This window comes from Cinclus cinclus, chromosome 12 (assembly GCF_963662255.1).
Source record: "Cinclus cinclus chromosome 12, bCinCin1.1, whole genome shotgun sequence".
Lineage (NCBI taxonomy): Eukaryota > Metazoa > Chordata > Aves > Passeriformes > Cinclidae > Cinclus > Cinclus cinclus.
In genome coordinates, this window is record NC_085057.1 from 14,147,166 (window position 1) to 14,170,152 (window position 22,987).

The 22,987-nt window shown below is 49.4% G+C and overlaps 1 protein-coding gene across 1 annotated transcript in view; it reads left to right on the top strand.

Moving 5' to 3' along the window:
- The first annotated feature begins 13,234 nt into the window (after positions 1-13,234).
- The window catches only part of TEX264 (testis expressed 264, ER-phagy receptor), a 39,345-nt gene continuing 29,592 nt past the window's right edge, over positions 13,235-22,987 (top strand). Inside the window, exons 1-4 of the mRNA XM_062500541.1 lie at positions 13,235-13,298; positions 14,231-14,298; positions 15,455-15,746; positions 21,000-21,221. Of these exons, the coding sequence (XP_062356525.1) occupies positions 15,489-15,746; positions 21,000-21,221 (480 nt within the window). The 5' untranslated portion in view covers positions 13,235-13,298; positions 14,231-14,298; positions 15,455-15,488. The remainder of the gene's footprint in view (positions 13,299-14,230; positions 14,299-15,454; positions 15,747-20,999; positions 21,222-22,987) is intronic.

Here is a 22,987-nt window from a genome sequence, read left to right on the forward strand (position 1 = left end):
GCGCGCGGCGCGCTCCCGAACCGCCCCGCCCGGCCGCGCGCGCACGCCCGACCCGCGGCCAATCGGCGCAGCCGCGCGCTGGGGCTGCTGGGAAGGGCCGCTATAAAAACGCCGGTGCTATTTACGCCGTGTGGCTTGGGGAGTGGTGGCACTGGGGTGTGGGGCGGGTTTTGGAGTTGGGTTTTTTTTTGGTTTTTCTTTTTTTTTTGGGTTTTTTTTTTTTTTTTGTTTGTTTGGGGTTTTTTTAATATTGTTTGTTCTTTCTTATTCTCTCTTCTTCCTTCTTTCCTTCTCCTCTTATTTTCTCTTTCCTTCCTTGCTGTTGTTTGTTTCCCTGTCTGGGGAAGCTGTCGAGTCTCCCTACCCCGTGAGGAGCTATCGATGCGGGCACGATCCCTCCGCACCTACTGGAGGAAAGGCAGTTCTGCTGGGGGCTTGAATCGCAGTGCCCAGTTTGCCTATGGGTGGTTCTTTTCTCCCCCCTTTCTTCCTGTGGAGTCACACCTCGGGTCCTGTGCGTGGTTCTGGGTCCCTCAGTTCAGGAGACACACTGAGGTGCTGCAGCACATCCAGAGAAGGGCGGTGAAGCACGTGAGGGGTCTGGAGCACGAGTCCTGTGAGGAGCAGTGGGGGTTCTTCAGCCTGGAGAAAGGGAGGCTCAGAGATGACTTTGCCACTCTCTACAGCTCCTGACAGAAAGCTGTAGTTAGGTGGGAATGGGCCTCTTCTGCTTGATAACTAGTGATGGGGTGAGAGGATGTAGCCTTAAACTGCACTTTGTTGGACATCAGGAAGAATTCCTTCATGCAAAGGTGATAAGACATTGGAATGGGCTGCCCAGGAGATGTGCAGTCACTGTCCCTGGAAGTGTTTAAGGAAAGGCTGGATGTGGCACCTAGTGCCACTGTCTGGGTAACATCAGGGAGTTTTGTCCATGGGCCTGTTTATTTCTGTGAAGCTGCTGAGCTCTGCTCCTAGCAGGCACTAAGCTGTGCTGTTGGGGCTGGAGGAAGCTGAAGGGCCCACAGGCAGCACAAGGCAGGAGCTGGAAGGGTTGGACTCACTGACAGCAACTCCTGAGCATGTGTGTGGTGAGCTTAAGGCAAGGATTGCTCACATCCCAGGATGCAGAGCCCTGTGGTTGATGCACTGGAGGAAGGATACTACTTAATCATTGTTTACTTCCTTGCCCACCTGAGCTGGTTCAACACTTGGAACTGGCTTCAGGGAACCGGGGGGCATCACTGCAAAGGGAGTGGGTGCATGGAGAAGGTTGATGACAAACTGCCTCTGCTGTCACTCAGGGTTTCCTTGTGAACAGGCACAGAAGTCTTTAGCTGGCACTTGGGGATGGCCTGTTTTAGCTGGGCACTGTAAGAGAAATAGTGGTGTGCTGTTTCTGATGCATGATCTTCAGTATTTCTCCCCATCCTCATTACCTCATTTGACAGCATTTGCATTGCCAGCTAACTTTACCCTGACCTTTTTATGGACTACTCTGGTGCCTGTAGAGGAAAGGTGCTGCTCAGTAAGCAGGTCCTTGGGACTGCCTTGTTCTGTAAAGCATTGCAAGGAAGGTGACTTTTTCTTACCGAGCAGACATTTGATTCTATCTGGTAAGTTGTTTTTACAGCTTGGTACCAGTTCTTGACAGATGACTGACAGTGTACACAGTCAGAGGCCCATGATAGTTTATGCTGTGGCTGACCAGTACACCTCCACCTCTGATGCTGAGACAGAAATTAATTTGCCTGAAGTCCATAGGGAAATTACCTGTAGTTTGGACGCTGGGTTGGTGGGGCTTGAAACAGAAATCAGTTATCTATAGGCTGTAGGTTCTTTTCGTAGCTTTTTTTTTTTTTTTTGTTACTGTTTGATGGAGATCCTTGTGGCCTACTTTTTTTTTCCATGATCCATTGGGAAATTTGGCCTTTGTTTGCAAAACACTGTCAGGTCTTTTGATCACAGTGTGTGTGCTTCCTTTTCCTAGCAGTAGCTCCTAGCCCAAGGGAGAGCACTCATTGAGTTTGGATGGGTCTGTGGCCCCAGGTCCTGCTCTCTCAGGTGAGCACTCTTTGGGCATGATGCTAATGAAAGTACTTCAGGAGCTGACTTTTCCCAATTTGTAGAATATATAGCTTTTAATGGATTCAAAACTGATGTTAATCAAGGTAGCCAACAAGCTCTATTGCCAGCAACGAGTATCCTCAGTCTATCTCTCTGTAAACCACACCTTCTGAAGGTGTCTGCAGTGTGAACTTGCCACCTTCTCTTATTTTGTGTGTGTTAATGTTCAAAATAATCCTCATCCTGATTTTCATGATGACCCCAGTTTGTTTTCTGGGCCAGGGGTGAGAAGGTGCTGCAGAAGTGCAGCTCTTCTCATATGACATGTGGGGACTTTGTTTATGAGTTAAAGCAATGTATTCTGAAACTATTAGTTTGGTCATAAACATAAGCCCCTTCCTCTCTCCTGTTCCCTTCAATTTATTTTTTGCCAAGATAAGGGCTGAAACGGAGGAAAAAAGTGGTTTATTAACTGAATGCTAAATAATAAACAGCTAAAACACCCCTGAATGTATTTTGCACATAATTTTATTGCAGAGATACATTTTGCAATCAGTTCTGCTTAAGTCAGTCCTTCAAGTGTGTTTACAGCTATCAGGAAAAAAAAAAACAAAAACAAAACAAAGACTGAGAAGAAATAATAGGAAGCAGTAGCTGGTAAGTTTGGTTTGTTTTTTTTTTTTTTTTTTCCCCCCCCCTTTGGGAATATACTATGGGTTGTATTTTTGGTCAAGCTATACACTTGACTGAAGAGTAAATGTAGTTTCTGTGCCAGGAAACTGAGAGCTTTGTTCAAACACCACATCATCGACATGATTTACTAAGAGTCCTTCTATAACTTACCCATTAATTCATTGCATTATCATTTGCTTTTAATAGTCTTGTCAGAAACTGGAAATAGTATCTAGAAGTGTTTGCCAACCAAACATGATGGTATGTCAATGTTGTCTTTGTTCTAAACTATAAGCTGAGCAGTGTAAATAATCTGTCTACTGCAATAAAAATGTGAGTTTGTGCTGTAAAAAAAAGGCAACAAAAGAACCCAAAAATCCCCAACCTACCCTTCCAAGCTGATTTGGATATCTAGCTCCTAATGTCAGAACTTTTATCTGAACCCAGGCAGCTCAGGATCATAATGAAAATTAGCAGGTCAAGCCAAACATGCCAAGTGTCTTTCCTGTTTCCTCATATGTGGCCTAATTAAGCAAATAGGAACTTTCCCAATGGTGCCAGTACATAAAAAAAAAAGTAAAACCAGCAGCATCCAAACCAAAAGGAGATCTATTTCTTCCATGTAGGACATCAGTCTTCTCTGCCTAGTCTACACTACATTTAGGCCAAGTGCAGGCCTTGATGAATTCAGTTTTTGATCTGCCTCACAGATCAAGAATCCTGAAGGGCAAGTCGCCTGTCTGAAGTCCTAAAGGAAGTGGCCACCTTAAAATGCAGTCTTTAGCCTCCTCCTTCCCTCTTGCTGTAGCAATTAACCCACTTGTGTTTGTCCATGGGTGGTAGTTTGCAGCTGGACCCATGAGTGCTTTGATGTGTTGCTGTGTGACAGCCCCGATGAAAGGAAGAATTCCTGTGCTCTGGATAGGGTTTTCACAGAAGAGAGAACTGCCTGTTCACACAGATGGGGAAATGCAAAGCCTTTGCTATGCAGAGGGTGAGCAGAAGATCCAGAAAGTTACTGGCCTCTAGCTGTGTTTGGAGAAAGGATGCCTACAAGCCCCAGATCAGTGAAGCTGAAGTGTCTGACAGAGGCATGGGTTTGTTGGGGCACAGGCACCTCTAAGGTGGCATTGGTCAGGCTTCCCTGTAGCAGGAGAAAGCAGCTCTCTATTCTTGCTGAGAGAATCCCTGCTTGGAAGGCCTTGAGGCTCAGGGGAACATTGGTCTTCTAAGAACTATGGATCTTCAAGCTTATCCTCTGAATCCATGGGTGCAGTAAGCACTCTTTAAAATTCAACAGCAAACTTATCAGAACACTCTATGGTCTGTGTTCCCTCTCTAAATGTGGGTTCCTCCTGGTTTCCTCATGTGAAGGTGATTTACTGCCTGAACTGAAAGTTTATCTTGTACTAGGAATATGTGAATATATGAATATGTGAATATATATGTGAATATATACTAGGAATATCTTTACCTAGGAATATGTGTCCAGGAGGCTGCACCTCTCAGAGACCCTGGCTGGTTCTTGGGCACAACAGCTCCAGACTGCAGTGACTTGCACAAGCTCATCCCTTAATCCTAGTGTGACCCACCTTCCTGTCTTCCACAAATAGGGCACAAGCAGCTCCTCCTGCAATTCTGAAAACCTTTCTTATGTTTCTCTGTCATCTTGTTGCAAGTCATTAATTTTTCTACACAATTCTTTCAGTTTGTGTCTCAGTTGAAAGCAGAGTTATTTCACACCAACACAACAACTTTGTTTTAAGATTGTACATGGCATTTTGCTGACTTTAAGTGAGCAGTAGCTGCTGTGGCAAGAAAATGCAATGGTAATAAGTTTACTTTGTGGTATGTTCAGAGAAATGAAATTGAATTAAAAACCCTATCAGAAAAATGTAGTTTGACTAACAGGCAGCATGCAAGACCAGTGGAGTTCAGTTTATGCTCAAACCCAAAATTATTCCAGAACTTTGAGTTTGTAAATGGGGCGGAACAGAGGAAATTCAGAGATGTTTAGTCAAATCCAACAGTAATTCTATTAGACAAATATTAATGCTTTGTGAAGCAGTAGAATATAGAATAGAAAGGGAATAGAATATTTCAATTCCATAGTAAGGCTTTTAATATTAAATCTTTCTGTGCACTTTGAGATAATTTTTTTCTTCCTCTTTTCTGAATTTAGAAATATTTGGAAGAGCTCTAGTAAATTTTGCTAGAAATAAAAGTGAAATAAAACCCCCTTTCACTTTTAAAGGGTAAACAGAAGAGAACATAATGGTGCAACTTGATCCTGAAATAATTAAATTTCTCCAACATTTTACAGTGTTCAAAACTGTTTTTTTTCTGTGAAGTGCTCATGCTCCCCTTTTCAGTTTTGTTTCAACAACCAGCAGAAAACCCCTTAGCCTTAAGTGTGAGGCACAAATATTCAGTACATGCAATACTTCACTTAATCCTTGGCTGGCTTGTTAGCAGAAGGAACGCATCAGGGTTTACAGCTAAGTTTTCATGTGTGATTTCATCCCGCCTTTAAATGCTCAGTAAATCAAGTATTTTCCTTACAGTCAGAAGTGAAGGACCAGTGGGTACCCCCTCAGTTTGAAATGGAATGGGAAGGACAAACAGACCTGACAGTGACCTACAGGAACCTGCAGCCTTTCCTGAGCAGGACACTGCCTGTGCTCTGCTGCCTTCCTGCTGTCTCCTGTTGCATCCTGGAGAAGTCAAAGCACAGAAAGAGCACAGCAGGACACCTGGCATGTGCTGAGACAGCTGGAAGTCCTGGCTGTACCCTGCTGCTGTGTAAGGATCCCACTGATAAGCTGCAACAAGGCAGGGTGAGAACTGAAGTTTTAGTAGCGCTGGTTGCATTTGGCTGGGGAGTCCTGTACTGCTATTCTGGAGATTTTCCCGGCCTGCATTCAAAAAAATGAAAGAAAATGCATAATACCCTCGGTTATTCAAGTTCCCTGCTCCAAGGGACGCTCGGACAGACTTTTAGGCTGCTTTTGTTACTTTCTGACAGAGGAGGGAGCTGTCAGCTCAGCTTTGAGCTTTTCAGCAGGCAGAGGTACCCACCTGGGAGCTGGCTAAGCTTCCTGGGCAGCCCACTGAAGAGACAGGTTCAGCTTGATGTGCAGGAGATGGAGCTAATCTGGAAATGCTTAAGTCTTCTGCTTCAAGTGCATGTCTGGGGTGTCTGTGTCCCTGTACGATGAAAGCCACAGTCATGAGTCTGCAGGGACAGTGGGAGCAGCGGGCCTGAGAAGCTGCTCCAAGGTGGAACAGTTGGCAGTGGCAGCTTGCAGTTTTTGTTGCTGTAGCAGTGTTCCCCTCCATTGTACCAAGAGACCCCAGAAATCTGGACAACACCTTCCTGCCAGTGTCCAGAGCCAGAGCACCCTCTTCTGTGCCACAGCAATACAAGCAGCCCTTCTACCTGGGAGACCTGCCAGGCAGCAGAAACAGGCACGGAAACAGCTACGTTAAACTGGTCTGAGGTTGACTCAAGCCAACATGAACTGGTCTGAAGTGGCATAACAGCCTGATTCTATCTCCTGTTTCTCCTGGTACAACCCGTCACCAGCCTTCCTGCCTCAGCCAGTGGCAGTATTGTGAGGTATAGCTTAATTACAACCCTGAAATAAAAATAATTTCTTCATTAGATACTGCTTTACAACTGCATCAGTCATCTTCTGTCCAGCTGCTGGTGGCAGAGCTCCAAGTGGACTGAATGGGGCTGGTTTGGCAGGTATGTGGAGTGATGGTGGTTGGAGTGTGCAGCTGGGCAGAACAGGGTTGAGTCAGAAGCTCCCAGTGACGTTGCTAAATTCAGTTTGCCACAAAGATCTTTTTCTCCTTCATTCTGGAGCTGTCTTTATGCAGTCTTTCTGCCTTCAGAAATGTGGCTCAGCCCCAGTTTCTGCGAGTCACACGCGTTCATTTGTTTGCCGTTGGAAAAAGGCAAGTGAGAAAAATGTGGTGTCTGTGTTACATATTTGGGGACTGCTTTCCACCGTACTTGTCCTCTGTCAGCAGTTAGGTGACAAAGATTGAAAGCACGTCTTCCCACCCAGGATATTGTCCTTTATTTCTCAAGCCACAGAGATAATCCCTGTCAGATGGCTCTATTTTAAATTGTAGTGAGACCCTGAACTGATGATTTAGGAGCATGCACTCTCTTTGTTGTGGTTTTGGGTTTGGTGTGTTGCTTTGTGCCCAAGAAAGATGGATTGTTACTCTGCCAAGGCTAAATGTGGAGGTAATACCAAATGCTGTATGAAATGGAATCTCTTCCCAGCCCCAGTCAGTCCTCCAATCCTAAATTCTTCTTTCCTCTGGGAACTGGTGCTAGAAACCAACAGCCTTTCCTCTGCCCCCGTCAACGCACCGGCATCAGCTTAATGTTAATGTTCTGATCTGGTCTGGATTAATGGCAAACCTTGTGTGTCGTGTACAGCAGAGACTGACTCACATCAGCTCACTTGATCACTTATTCTGGGAGAAATAACACTCAAATTTGCCAGAGAACTGTCTCTGAAATATTTGTGAATTCAAAGCTTTTGCAACTCAGAATGACAATTTCTGGATATTCTCTTCTAGAATTGTTCATGCTGAAATATGGGGATTGTACAAAGAGTCTTGTCAGACTCTTCAATTTGAGAAAAGTTTAAAATTGATCACTTGGACCAATAGGAGCCTTTGTTCCAGGTAACTCAGCTCAAACTAACGTGGAGTTGTACAAAAACCTCCCAAGGAAAAACCAAAACATAAACTTGGGATTTAATCTCTCAATTTCATGGAGAGGTTTTTTAAACAATATTTTAGCCTCGGTAACCCAGGAAAGGACTGTATCTATCTGGAAAATATGGCTTTTTTCAGTGACAGACTTGATGTGGTCCTTTCATGTTAGGTTTTTTTTCCTTTTTTTGGACAAAAGGCAAAAGTTGCAGGAGGAAACTGCACAGGCATAAAACTTCCCCTCTTGTATGGAAGGAGCAGAGGTTTCATAATTAAATGGAAAAAAGGCTTGCTTTTGGGCTTTTGAGTTTTGGCACAAGCTCCTGTGGGATCTTCGTGACTGGCCCTTCCCAGCCTCTGCACAGTGTTGCATTTCTTTACAAAAATAGGGCCTTTGCTGGTACTGGAGTAAACAGAGGAAAATGTAGGGGAAATGCACTGGGCAAGGGAGAGCAAACTGGGTGGGATGTGCGGTGGATGGCTCTGAGTTAACTGCTACAGCTGAGTACCTCCTTTTAATTTACTTAGTAAGGCCATATCCCAAGACTGGAGACCCTCCTGTGCTCTCAAAGTGATTCTGTAAGGGTTGCTGAGATGTGGCTGATTGATCCTTGACTGGTAGCAGGTCCAGAACCGCCTCATAAACTTCTAAAATCTTAGGAAATTGATTTACCTGCAAAACCAACAACAAAAATCAAAATATGCAAAGCTGAGCCTATGGCTGTGATACTTGGAGGAGAGAAAGGAGGTCCCATTGAGGTGGAATAATGTCAGAAATCACCTGTGTTTAATAGCTTTTATTATGACTTGTGTGTCCACTACAACATGAAGTAGTAGGAAGAGAAAGGGAAATATGAGAGTATAAATAACCAGGGTTTCTGAAAGTCCTTTTGGAAGCCTTCGCCCTCCTCAGATTTACAGCAGCTTCCCACAGATGTTCTGTAGTTAGAAGAATCTCATGAAATATTTTTGCAAGACAGGAGATTTTTTTGCCAGAAAGGAGATTGAAATCTTATACCAAAAATGTCTTTTGACTTTAAATTTGGAATTGTTGTCACAATGTAATTCTTTAGAGAGCTGCCAGAGCAGTTTTAAAAAGTGCTATTTATATATATGCATTCAAAACAGGAGTACAACATGACTATAAGAAATTAATTTTCTGGTTTTGAAGCTAGCAATTAGTATTGGAACAAGTGTTCCTGGTTGTTGTTCCTGCTGCAGTTACTCTTGTAAAACTAAAGGAGAACCATTGACATTAAAGCTTTGTTGCTGTCATTACCGCTGGGCTGCTTTGCCTTGTGGAGCGTCAGACTCCAGTTAGAATGACATTGTGTAAGGCTCTTAAAATCCTGCTGAGATCCCTGAGGCTTGTTAGGGGATCCCTCGCTAAAAATTCTGGAAGACAGTCTAAATTGTCACTTGCTGTAGAGAATGAGCTTGTTGACAAGTCCACATTAAAGCCAGCACTTTTTGTGAGCACGGTTTGCAAGCCCAGAGAGAAAAAGCGTGGTGTGTTTCTGATTCCTTTCTTGGTTCTGTCTAGGTAGAAAATGGAAAAACACTCTAATGGATAAACTATCTCATGTTTTCAGCAAGAAAAACACCCTGAACTTAATCTAGACTTCGTGTACAAGACAGGAGATTAAAGAAAAAGACAGGAAGGCCTGGTTTGTTAATGTGTATTCTTCTGTAGCTCAAAGACAATGGAAGATAATCCTCAGGGTAAAGAAGAAAGTACACAGTTGCTGCTAAGGCAATGCAAGTTCAAGGCATGCCACAGGAGGAGAAATAAAAGAATAATTCAATGCAAATGTCCCTATAAAATGCATTTATCACCAGGAAAAGGTGTGGATAGCCCCATGCTTTGTGTATGTGTGACACACTGCAGTAGAAGGTACCAATATTCCTAGCATGGGCAAAGGGAGATACTGTCCTCTGGATCAAGCACAGGTGTCTGTGAGAAGCATTGATACCAACATAAGAACAGATCCTTCTGAGCACTGGCCCCTGCCTGGCACCTCAGCAGGAATTTGGCCAGACCTGTTTGGTCGTGAGTCAAAGTTGCACACGCGAGTTCCAAGTGACTGGAGCTATAAACAGCTTAAAATTATTTTCAGGGGAGTTCAAAGATGAATAATGCATCTCTTCAGGCTTGTAAGTGATCTTTTATTCACAGAAAATCAAAGCAATGTACAAATGTAGTTGCTGGCCTTAGGGACCAGAGTCTGAATGACTCCTTGTCATTCACAGTAGCTACCAGAGGTGGTGTGACATCTGAAAGGAAGAGATGAAAGCACCATTGCAATTTGTTGAATAAAAAAACACACCTCAGCAGCTAAATAGCTGGTAATCAGAGGTGCAGAATTCCAATCTGCTGTTTGGGGCTTTGATAGCAAAAATAGGAGCTCATAGGCTACAACCCACTGAAGTTTTTCTTCCATAACGTTTTGAAAGTTTGCTTTTGTATCCATGGAAATTCCCCATGACAGAATTACTTGTCCTGCCACTCAGTGTCTTGGCATTACTGAGTGTTTTTCCTGTCACTGCCATCCATTCTGTTTGGTTTGGTGGCTAGTTTTGTTTTAGCCACTGGACCATAAACCACCCAGGTTTGTGTGGTTCAGGACTGGAATCTAAATACGAGGTGAAAATCTAAACTTGACCCTTCTGTTTTCCAAAGGCAGGAGGTAGGAAAGGTTATGTGTCTGTCTGAAAAGTTCCTTCATAACTTAAAAACTGCATTTAATTATGAGACCATTTTTTGCTAATAGATCCTGAGGGGAAATAGTTTGCTGTTTTGTGACCTAAATAAACAGTTAACCGTAAGAATGATTTGCATATTTCTTAGGACTTTTTAAGTCTGTCTGAAAAGATGTTCTTGCCTTTTCTTATTCTGTAACACTGAATTTTTTATTCCTGTCATGAGAGAGAAACATTCCTGTCCTGCAATGGGAAATGAATGTAAATCTGAGGGCAAACCAATGGATCAATATTTAATCCTTCAGTGCATCTCCTCTTTTGTGTTAGCAGAGGTATCAAAAGGTCAAGGGCTGAACTGCTGCTGAGCTCTTCACACTGTTTCTCTTTCACAGCCCTGGCCCTTGTGGGATGCCAGGTTGTGTGTGAGCCCTTTGTTGGTCTCACCTTGAGGTTTTCTCATCAACAGCAGCTGCATTTCAACAAAAGAATAATCTTTTAGAAAATATATCAGTTGTACCAGAAGCTCCACATTGGCAAATATTAAAAGTTTATGTATCAGTACTGGATGCTTTGAAGTGGAATCCATTATGCAGGGGGGTAAAGCCGTGCTGTTTTGTGTAGTCTTTGTGAAGAATTCCCAGAGACCTTCCTCCTCCCAGCACTCCTAACCCTGTGCTTAGGGAGTCCAGTGGCCAAAACCTTGACTTAAATTATCCAATCCCTGCTCCTGGCTCACTGGACCAAGCAGCACTCAAACAGCCCTTTGTGCCCTCACTCTGCCCACACAGCCCAGTCCTGCCCTCTGCCAGCACAGTCCCTTTCCTCTGGACATGGGAATGCTCTACCAGGTGAGCATTTCCATGTGCCTGTGCTGCCTTCCTTACAGTTTTTCCCACAACTGATGGTCTCCTTTGGTTGCAAGGAGTAGAGTGCCAGTCTTGGTTCATCAGCAGTAATGCAGAGTTGCTGTTATAGGCATCCAGGAAGGACTTAGGAGTGGAGCCCATCTGTGTCTGTGCTGATGGGAATTCCCCAGGGCTGTGTGAGCTGTTCTGGCCTCTTGCCTGCCCCTCTAGGGAGGGTATTTCCATGCAGAGTTGGTCAGAGCTGTTTGTGTTTTGCCATGTTCCTAAGGTGATCAGTATCCTTATCACACCTCTTTGCTTACTGGGCACCTGAAGTGACCTTTGCAATGCTCAGTTCACCTTTTCCAGTAGGTAAAGGGAACTGAGAAAGGAAGGTCAACAGACTATCTTGTCCTGGAACAGAGGATGGAGGGTCCAGCAGGTGTGAGCAGAACTGGAAAGCCAAGGACTAGGCCAAGGTTGAGCTGAATATCCCAGCACAGGTACCCTGTGGAGACAATATGGAGTATTGTAGGAGTGAGATAAGGTGACTGCCCCTATTGAGCAGCATTTCTGCCTGATAATGCTGGGATGAACCTGGAGTTCTTCCATAGAGAGGCTAAAGTAGAGAAGGAATGTTAGCTGGAAGTTGAGACGTGGGGTAGCTCACCCACATCTGCTTCTACTCACAACCCACCTCTACTTCTGACTGCCACTTAGAATTTATATGAGAATGGGCTGATCTGCATCCCCTGTTAGGGATGTGAGGGGCCCGGGGCCCAAACAAATCTGCTGAGACCAAGTGCCTGCCATACCCTGACACACAGGGCCCTGCTGGAGAGCACATTTTACATCCTTCTGCCTCACTTCTCCCCAATGTACTGGTTCAGAGTGAAGGCGTGAAGCTGTTAAATAAGACCCAAATTTCAGTGTTTGCTGTTGTAATAGAGAAACATATGCATTATGTACTAAATGTGTGCAGGTTTAAAGAACTTTAAGGCTGGAGGAAGGAGAAGTGTCTGATGGCCAGAGCTGGCAGCTGCAGGGCTTTGGAGTTTTGTTCCTCTTCTTGCCAGTGATTCACTGCATGGCTTCAGGCGAGACACGTAACCAAGCTGGAATACTTTCTTCCAGTTGCAAAAGAGTTATAATGCTAAATACAAGGAGGGCCTCTGAGGTTTAACTAATTTCAGTTTATGGAAAGCCTCAAGATCCTCACTAGGAAGAAGCTGGAGAAAGGCAAGTATTGAAGTTTTGCAGTATTTCCCACTGGTGTTCATAAATGAACTGGTGTTCAGCAAACTCCACTGTTCCTTGCTGCTGCATCTGGAGGTGGCTCATGGACCAACATAGAGAAAACTTTCCTTGCTAAGAGCGTTGAAGAAGCTGAACAACGTTCAGAGAGGTGTGAAAGTTGCTTCTTAGCTCTCCTGGCGATCCCCTTGTTGGACAGTGCTATCTGAGATGTCTGGCTGGTTTACCTTCCAGCTGAGCAGTGGGAAAGCCCAGGCACAGGCAGAAGCAAAGATGTTTCTGCCAGGTTGCAACAGCCCCAGGGATGGAACCTGTGAGCAGCTGTTCAGAACCCTCTGTGGGTTTGTTGGGAAGCGCTTGTGCGCTGCAGAGCGCAGTCTCTAAGTGGCAATCGCTCTGCCCGCTGCCCCGGCCAGGCCAGGCCGTGTGGCCAGGGCCGTGACGCTCGGCTGGTGCAGGGCGGCACCTGCTTGTCCAGCGCCCGAGGGAAGGGGCTCATTCACTGGAGGCTCCGGCTGCTGGGGAGCCCGTCAGCCGGCAGGGATGTGCGCCGGGATGCCGCAGGCCCAGCAGGCTGTAGGACACAGCGCTGTTCAGCGTCCAGCGATGCCCCGGAGGGTGCCCGGGGAGGGCCCCCCACCTTGCTGCAGGAGCACCGCATCCACAGCCCTCACGCTCGGCGTAGGGAGGGACTGCAGGGCTGGACAACCGGGGAGGCGCTGGGAAGGGTCGGGAAGCAGCCGGGAGCTGTGTGGAACCCCGTGGAGCCTCGGGGGGGACTCGAATCCGTGCCCACCCTGAGGCCGTGCCGCCGCCCGTCCGCCAGGGGGAGCTCTCCCCGCGGGGCGTGGCCGCGTCACTCGGGGCTCCGCCCCCGCCGGAAGCCCCGCCCACCCCGCCGTGGTGTCGCGGGCCGCCCATCCCGCCGGCCCCGCCCCCAGACCCCGCGCGCAGCCGCCCCCTGGCGGCGGGGCGGGGCGGCGCCGGGATCGGTCCGGGCCGGCCGCACCGGGAGCCCCGGTGAGAGCGCGGGGGGTGCCCGGGGACCCCACCGGGCAATGCGGCGAGGGCGGCTCTGCGGGGATCCGCGGGGCTCGGCAGGCGGCGCCGCGCCGATCCGGTCCCCCCGCCCAGGCCGCGGCCTGCTGGGAGCCGGAGGGCGCCGGCCGGGTCCCGCAGCGCTCCGGCGGTGGGCACGGCGGGGGCTGCACCGGTGCCGGTGCGAAGAGCGCTGCCTGCGGGCAGGCGGGGCCCAGGGCTGCGTCTCCCGGCAGGCAGGCCGGACTGCGGGGCCGCTCGGGGCAGACCCCCACCCTCCGCCGGGCACGGGCACCGGGAGGGTCGGCATCCCGGCCGGAAAGGGAGGGTGACATCCCCGGCCCGTGAGGAGGGCTGGGGGGAACCGACAGTGCCTGCCAGTGCTGCCGGGGAACGAGCCACGGGAACCGAAAAAATTAGCCAAAAATGCTCTCCTCTGGGGCGGCTGCCATCGGGGCCCTGGGGCTGGGCGTGGGGCTGGCAGCTCGGGGAAATCACCGGAGCCGTGACTGGAAATGCCAGGTCTGTGTTGGTTACGGGGAGCAGCTGAGGCGCTGCGGGAGCGGCTGTATCCCTGCGGGAGATCGCTGCTGCCAGGGCACCCGTGAGCAGCTCCGGGTGCGGCTTAGGTGTCCCCGGGGTCGGCCGGGTTGGGACGCACCAGCAGAGGCGGGACATCATCCTCCTTCACTGTTCCTTTCCTATTTCCACGTTTCTTGGTCCCCGTGCATTCAGCTGCAGAGTTTTGGGAAGAAATCTTGGCCTGCGTGGTCTTGCAGGAGGAGGTCCCCTTTGGGACACCCCTCCTTTGGGGAGCAGGTGTGAGGTGACTGGGTATCTTTTGGTGCTGCTGTTTTGCTTTTGGTCCCGTGAGTTTCAGAGGAAGCAATGATACTTATTTTTTCCTGCTGCAGCACCACAGATCCTGCACCCCTGTGGATCAGATGTCTTGAAGCATTTCTGGGCTGAGCTGGTTTTTCAGGTGAGTGGGGTCACGGTGTGAGATGGTGCCTGACCCAGGAGCATGGTCCCAGTTTGGCTTCAGCAGGGCTTGGTTTTGCCATGTCTCTGCTTGCCAGGCTCAAGCAGAGTAGGGCTGCCTGCGCTTCCTACCAGGATGTGGCTTTTCTCTTGTAAAGCTGGGTGAACAAGCAGCAGCCTTAGTGAGTGACACTTTGTGGGCAAAGTGTGTTTATAACACAGAAGTAAAGGTGGATTGTTTACTTCAACGCTTACTTCCAAACCTGCCTTCTGTGACAGTCCCAGGGGACCATAGCAAGCGTTCCCTGTGTGACCAGAGCTGTGTTTCAAGGGAGTATAAAACACAAACAACTCTTCTGAAATGGTTTGGGTTGCAACTCCCCAGACTGGTTGCAGTTGGTGGGTGAAAACAAGCAGGAGGCATTCACCAGGCTGCTGTATCCCACAGCACAAGAGAAAAGATGCCAAAAAAAAACAGGAAGGAAGCCTTTGTTGAAGTTATGAAAACTCTTTTAGTTTAAAAAAAGCCATCTAAAAGGAATACCAGTAATTCATTGTACCTGAGTATGTTGGGAATGCTTTTTCTAGCTGGGTCTTCAACTTCCTGTGAGCCTCTCTGGGTGCTTGGACCTGGATCTAAACTGCTGTGGTCTTCATTTGGATCCTTGCAGAAAGGTCTGGGCTTCTAGATGTATTGACAAAGGGGCTTCCTTGGTTAGAGTGGGCCTGATACCTATTAATGATAAATTATTCTATTATGGTTCCCTGTCCCTTAGCTCAGTGCTGTGTATCTGTTATCTGTTGCATGATGCAGGCTCCCAGGGTGGTTTTTTGGGCTCTCCTGGATACAAAATTGGATTTGAACAGTTTTGAGGAGATGGAGACGATGTCTCTCTGTCCTCCCTTCAAAACCACCTTATTCCCAAGTGGCTCTGAAGCAATATAATTTGTACCTGGTGACCAATTGGAAGAGGCTGATGCAATGTGGCACTAATATACAGGAGGCTTCTGGGGGCTTTCCACTCTGTTAAGCTTCATGCATAAGAAGAATTGGAAGAGAGTGCATTTTGCTGCAAATAAATCACTTTAGAAAGTGGTTTATTAGCCCAAGTGGTAGCTTGACTGCACTTCTTTTTCTTCTCTGCTCCTGCTGCCAGTGCCTCAGGAGCTGTGGAGCACCAGGTGTCCATCATGACTGACTGGGTGCTGCTGGGGATGATCGCGGCGCTGGTCGTGCTGCTGCTGCTCACCGTCTTCGGTTTTGTCGTCTACTCGGGGCTCTTCACCGAGGTGGTTGTGAGTGCTGGCTCCCCCCCTGTTGGCAACATGACACTGGCCTACAAGTTCAGGGTGGGTCCGTATGGAGAATCCGGGCAGCTCTTCACGGATGGCTGCAGCATCTCCTCGAAGCTCTGCTCCATTGGCGTGTACTATGACAACCCTCACACGGTAAGGTGTGCTCGGCGAGGCCAGCATGCTCTCGTGGTTCCCAGCTTGGAGTGCTCCCTAATTGTGTTTCAGGCACGTGCAGTTCATCCTCTGTAGGTGAACACTGGGGTCCACAAGGTCTCCCAGATCTACAGAGGACCTGGTGTGGAGAAAAGCACCTAAAAGCAAATGGGGTTTTGCATAATCCTGACTGAAAGGCATTGGACAAGCAAAGCTTGGTATCTTTCTGATGGCCTCTGCTGAACAGGGTATCAGCAGGATAACAGAGCTAGTTATGGAGCAGAAGCCAGTGCTCACAGCCCCAAGGTGAGGCATTCCTTGGCATGTTCCCTGGAAGTGCAGCTAAGGCTCCTTCTGGACTTGTAGCTCTGTGGTTGAAAGCAGATGGACTCTTCTCAAAAGCTCGGTCTGTTCTCATGCATACTCCTTCTCTCGTTTCTAGTGCTCTCATGTGTTTCTGAGCTTCCCTGTAGTTCTTCCATCCCCTGAGAGTTCTTACTGAAATCTCAGGTGCTGCGTGCTGAGGGCTCCTGTCTGATGAAACAGTTGCTCCATGATGCTCCTCAGGCTGAGAGGTGAGCAGAAAGCACGCTGCTTGATGGCTGCCAGCCAGAGCCCAGCACTCCATGGGAACAGTTAAAGGCAGGGAACAAACAAAAGTGCATCAGAACTTGCTGGGGGGGTGAAACCTGGCTGCTGATGCTGAGTAACTCTGGGGTTTCCAAATAATGGCATGTGGGCATTTGTCTGGGGCAGACAGCCTGACTCCCTGGTAATTCTGTAGTAGCTAGTGTGACCGTGGAGGAATCCGTGGGGAGGAGGGGCAAAAGAGTGGCCAGCAGCTGTGCATGTGTGCTTGGGCTCGTGTGTTGGGGGCTGGTGCAGGGCACAGTGCTTGGGCTGGTGGCTCTCCCCAGTGCTTCTGCCCCGTTTTAGAAACCTTATTTTGTTGCTTGCAAGATGGTTCTCTCGAGGATTAGACCTGCTTTGAGGGAAGAATTTGTCCATGTAAACATAGTGCTGAGTGAGCTGTGAGAGGAAGCTATTGGAGGTGAGAAAGCACTGAGCTTGGCTGTGCACAGAGGAACCTGGTGTGTTCAGCCACCTTGTATCCTTGTATCCTCTGATGACTTACCTCTACCTACCTGGATCATGAGAGGCAGAGAAGATGCTGTGGTGCCTCTCCTTGGCCTGGGAAGGATGATGGCAAGGATGAGTTCTCTCCTTAGGAAGAGCTGGGCAGAGGCAGGGTTAGACTAGGTATGCTTGAGACACTTTTGTCTGGAGGAAGTGTCAAGTTTGGAGCAGGAGCCATGGTGCCCATGTGGTCAGTGTGGCCATTTCACTGCCACTAATTTGTGTCATTGTGTTGAGGGTCTCACCTGGAGTTGAGAATCCTGATGCTACTGGTTGTTTGCTGTGGTCTCCAAACACAGAGCAGGCAGTCAATGCTGTGGGAAGGACTCGGTGTCTATTCCCAGTGCTGTCCTGCTCCAGGGATGTGATGTGCACATGCCTGTGGTTGCCCTTTCAACTGACGTTGTATCAAGGGTGTTGTGCCTTGGCTCTTTGTTTGCCAAAACCTGTACTGCTGAGGCCCACAAATACTGATAAGGGTATTTGTGGTAATTCCTGCCCTGGCTGGCACAGGGAATGCTTTCCCTGGTAGTAACAGGTAAGGCTAGGAAGGAGTAACTTTGACCTGCCCCTGAAAATTTGGGCTGTCAGTGCAGGGTCAAACTACCTTCCCTTCCAGGTCTTGTCTTTTTTTTTTTTTTTTTTTTCCCTCTTCCTGCACCCGCTGCATTTCTGCTTTCATCCTGTGGCTGGAGTGAGGCTGCAGGCCTTGTTTCTGGTGGTCATCCAGGGTTTTGGAACCCAGCTGTTTCTCTTTGTGGCAAGAGTCTAACCTGCCCACCAAGGCTTGGCAGGCAGCCCCATGGACCTTGTCCTTTTCTGGGACAGCTGTCTTTGCTCATGACTTTGAGCAGGTGACATTAGCCTGAGCCTCCTGTCTCTGTAGCCACTGTGGTGGCTGGGGCACAGGGAGGTTGTGTAGGATATAGCTGCAGTACCTGCCTAGAGACAGGAGCCTCCCCTCACCTGCCATCCGTGAGCACAGTGTCAGACCTGGTCTGCTGGAGCAGCTGGGGTGCTGGTGGGACCTTCCATGGGCTGATCTGTGGCTCCTGAAGGGGTCCTCACAGAGATCCACATCTCACCAACAGGCAGGTCAGGCTGGCAGGGTGCTGGTTGTGAGAATGTGTTTGGGCAGGTGGTTCTCTTGCCTCTGGGCAGGTGATGAAAGGGCCAGCTGTGGCTTGGACTCTTGGCTGGAGTCTGCAGTGCTCCTACCTTATATGCTGGCTCAGGTGCAGAGCACCCCAGTGTCCCGTGGGGCTCCCTGTGTGCTTTGTATCCACTGAGCCATGATGGCATGGGAGATGGTGTGCACTGCTGGCTCCTCATTCCTGGAGGTTGCACAGGGTGGGACTGGTCACCCAGGCTGCCTTTCCCTTGAGAGGAAGAGATTATTTCCTCCTCTTCCTCCTCATGCTCAGTGCTCTCCTGACCTCAGTGAAGCACCCTTTGGCACAGCTGGCCCGCCCAGAGCTGGCCACTTGCCATGGTTGTTGACTTGTCTCCAAAAATAGACCTTTTGTCATCAGGCAGCAGAAGGTGCTGGCTACATCCTGCTGTGTCGTGGGTGGAGCACTGGAGAGCTCTGGCCAGCCAGCCACCTCCAGCCATGGCTCCTGGGGGTTTGGTGCCCCCAACACTGGGACAGGAAAGGGCTGGTGGCTAGCAAGTGCCATGTGGCAATTACCGTGCTGGTGGACTCATGGTCAAAGGAAGTTCTGGCTAGGAAAAAAGATGGAAATGCTGAGCTGGAGAGCAGCAGCTGTATGCTGCTCTTGGCTGGGAGTGGGGCTGGGGGTAGCCCCATAGCCTGGAGCATGTGGGCTGCCTCGGGGTCATGCCAGGCCTCGGGGTACGCACTGCCACCAGCGTCCCTGGGGCTCCTTGCTGTCTCCTGGCTCTCCCAACATTCACACAGGGATGCTCCCCAAGTGCTGCCAAAACCCTGCCAGCAGTGTTTTATGTGTTTTAATGGACAAGATTAATATTAATTTCAACTTTTTTTTTCCTTTTTATTTAATATTTAGCAGCCTGGAGGACTTCTCCCTCCTTTTCCCACCTCTGGCAGGAATAAAAGTAACTCCTCAGCAAGGACTGGATGTGGTTGGGTGGGTTTGTGCTTAGCTCCAGCCAAGGTCCTGCTCACATATAGTTGCAGGCACATGCCAAGGCCTTTTGCCTGCAGTCCAGTCCATGTGCTCAGCCACAAGCCTGTGCCCAGGTGTTGGGTGGATAAAGCCAAAATGCTCTGTGAATGCAGAATTGGGTTTTGTTCCAATTGGCAAGACTAATGAATAGGTTAAGTAGTAATTTCTAGAACTTCTTTGTCAGGATGCTTGGGGGACCAGAGGCTTTGATCAGCACCTGCCTACTGGAAAAGACAAATCTGCTAGGGAAAGGCTGGTTTTAAGTGGAGTCCTGTCTCCCCTGTCTCCCCTTTTTCCTCGTTGCTACCCTTGGAAAGATGTCTGTGGGGCTACATGCTGTGAAAAGGAAAGGTAAAAGGAGAAGGGAGGAAGCAAGCATGCCTGGCATTGTTGCCCACTCCCACAGCCCTGCTCCTTCCAACAATTGCTCAGGGGCTGGGATTGAACTGTCTTTGCTCAGGACATAAATAGAGATAGAATGTTTAATGGAATTTAATCTAGATTTCTGTATCTCCTTGTTTCATCTAGCTCTTTTCCCAGGGAAGCCATTTACGGCTGCCTCTTGCTGTCTTTGGGGTGGATCTGCTTCTCCTTTCCTGCCTGGAGCGGTGATGAATGCTGGGCACAGCCCTGTCTGCAGCTCCCTCTTGCAGCGCAGGAGGGCAAGAGCGAGCCGCGAGACATGTCCCAGCCTGATGGATGCTGTTCCACAGGCTGCTTTCTTTCTTCCATTCACATCTGCTTGTGCTCCCCTTCTGGAATGGTCCTGCAGTTCGACATCAGAAGGTGTTTAAGGGAAAGGCAGGGCAAGGAGTGTGGAGAGAGTGGTTGCACTGCAAGGAGGAAGCTTTGGTGAGCTTTAGTACAACAGGGTTAGGGATGAGATCAGGGAGCACAAATCCCCTTATGGCATTGCATGGGAATAGGAACCGATAAAACGCTAGCCTTGGTACTTCCTCTCTCTGCTTCACATTGTCTCTGGGACAGTTTTGTGATACCTTTGTGCCCTTAGGTTATATCAGGAAAAGTGGCTGGGGGTTGCCCAGCCCTTTCTCACGTTCCTGGCCAGGGCTGTGGGTAAGCTTGAACTGAAGTGGTGGGATTCTGTTGTAAACTAGAAATGAAAGTTGTGGCCTGGGTCAGCTTTGGTGTTGAAATGGCCGGAGTCCCATGGGCCATCACTGCTTTGAGCACCCCCCTTGCTGGGCTGAGCGCCCTGCACCCCCGGTCTTAATGGAAGGCATCCTCAAATCTGTAAAGAGAGCATGTTTTAGGTTTTGTATGTTGTTGGGGTTCAGCATAGAAGTGAATATATTTCTCTTTGTGTTACTATAAACAGCTGGGTGACTGCATGCAGGTCTTACCTGCCTCAGTTTCCCCACCCCAAAACTGCCATACTGAGTGTGCCTACTTTGGAAGGACCTGGCAGCCTCTGATTTTCTCTCCAGCTTAGTGCCAGTGGCCCATGGTGATGGGTGGCATGTGCACATGGCTGCCAGGGGACTTCCTCAGGAGTGGGGTGGGGTGGAGGCAAACTGGGCAAGCTGTGATCACGTCTCTAAGCCCCTTTCCTGAGCTGCAGGGATGTCCTGCAGAAGGGGATGGCGGTGACCAGTTGTTGACAAAAATGTGTCTGATGCAGGATCAGGAGAGACACTTCCTGCAGTGACTGTTACCTGTGACAGGTTTAAATGAGCAACTTGGTGGGGTTTAGGTCTCCTCTGCTGCAAGTCCCTCTGCCCTCCAAGGAGAGGAGCAGCACTTCCCCACGGGAAGGTGTATTTAGGCTGGGAGGAGTGTAGATGATTTAGGCCTGGGCACCTGCTTTGCTGTGCCTGGTCATGCTGTACCATTGTTTTTACTGGTTTATGGTCATCTCCTGCCTCCAAGCTCAGCAAGTTGAGGTTTTGGCCAGTTTCAAGCCTCTCTCTTCTTCTGACACCATTTGTCTGTCCCCTTCAATCAGGTGTCTCCAGAGAAGTGCCGCTTTGCCATAGGCCGCATCCTGAGCGAGGGAGATGAGAAGCCATCAGAAGAGCAGATCAAACGGTTCCAGAAGTATGGCTTTAAGATCTTCAGCTTCCCTGCTCCCAGCCACGTGGTCATGGCCACCTTCCCGTTCACTACACCGTTGTCCATCCATCTGGCAGTCAACCGTGTCCACCCAGCCCTTGACACTTACATCAAGGTAAGCAAGTGTGGCATGAGGAGCCTTGCATGTGTTCTGTGGGCTGTCAGAGGCTTCTCTTCCTGACAGCTGATGGGGCTGCTCTGACATGTCGTGTCTTGATGTTTTCCCTGGGGCACTACCATCAAGATCTCCTCCTTTTGCAATCTGGCAGGTAGATCCCCAGCAGGGATGTCCTTCCATTCGCTCAGTAGGCACAGGGGTGTCTCTTCTGCTGTTTTGTGTTTACGAGAAACAAGTTCTCATCTAATAACTTGCTGCTTTTCTCCTTAATGCTGAGATAAAAGCTGATTTTCCCCTTGAGTCTCTTTCTTGTTGTTAGGATCTGGCAGGTATGTGCCCTTCGGTGTAATGCTTTGTGCCGTGGAACTTCTGTTTTGAGTGCCAGCCTCACTGGTGGGGCAGCTGTCTTCTTCAGAGACAGGAGGAAAAGTTAGAAACTTTCTAGCCTGTGGGATTATGAAAACTTTCTTTCAAGCAATACATAGAAATTTGTGGGTCTTGACCTTGGCTGGGCAGCTGGCTGCTCTGGGCCGTGTTTGCCCTTGCCCTGAGTGGCCAGCCCTGCTGCTTGTGGTCTTTTTGAAGCCAGCTCTGTTGCTTTGCTCTGGCTGCCAGAGCAGCTGTGGCAAGGGTGTTCCCAAGCAGCACATCTGACACAGACACCTCCAGATGCAGGCTTTCCAAAGAGCAAGGAAGGTCCTGGCCAGCTGGATGATGGAGGGAAGGGACTGTCCTTCCCAGTGGGGGAGGATGCTGTGGAGGGGCCGGTGCTCAGCCCTTGGCTTATCTGACTGTCGGGTTCTGATGCTTTCATTTGTTCGTGTTGAAACACACTATTTATAAACTTGCTTTTCCTGGCGAAACTCCCAGCCTTGTGGGGGAGCCGTGTGAATCCCTCCAGCCTGCGCTGTGCTGCAGGATGGCTGCCTGGGTGCCAACCCTGGAACTTCAGCTGGGGTCTCTTTGCAGACCCTCTTTTCCACCCCTGCCACAGGGAGCTGCCCACTGCTACTGGTGGAAGATGCATTAGTGTTGGCAGTAGGTGACACCACCACTGCACCTTTCCCCCATTCTCGAGAGGAGAACCGGTCCCCTGTTCTCATCCTCTCGCTCCATCCTCCGAGTCTCCTCCTGGAGCTGTACCAGTTTTGTTGTGGGGGCATCAGGCGCTGCTGCCAGCCTTGTGGCGGGCGCAGGGAGGGGGCTGGCGTGGGCAGGAGCGTCAGGTTGGCTGCGGGAGTGCTCGGAGACACTGGCCTGACGCTGCCTGAGCTGGGGAAAGGTCCCGGCAGCACATCTGTTACATGAGAGATGGAGTTGTTAGAGCTAAAAAGGGAATCATGGGTTGTTCTGGGTGCACCTGGTAGTGTTTGATGTGAGCAGTTGATTTCGATTTACAGTAACTGAAATCATAGGGAAACAGAGCACCCAGAACCACGAGCAGAGGGAGGGGACGCATTTTGATCTCTGCCCCAGTCCCAGCAGCACATGGGTCGGGGTGCCTGTGTCTGCCCAAATGTCCTGCAGCAGAGCGGGCCCCCCTGCCCGTCTGGCACTGACCCTGGGGACACAAGCAGGAAGAGGGTGGGTTTGCCATGCTGGATGGGGCAGAAGGGAGTGGGTGCTGCTGGTCCCTGTGCACTGCACCGTGGGGATGCTCTGCCTTTCTCCAGTGTGGCATGAGGGACTCAGGAGGCCGTTTGTGGTTGTGCCAGCAGCATCCCTGCTGCTTCTGTCGTTGCTGCTTCTCCCTCAGTCTGGAC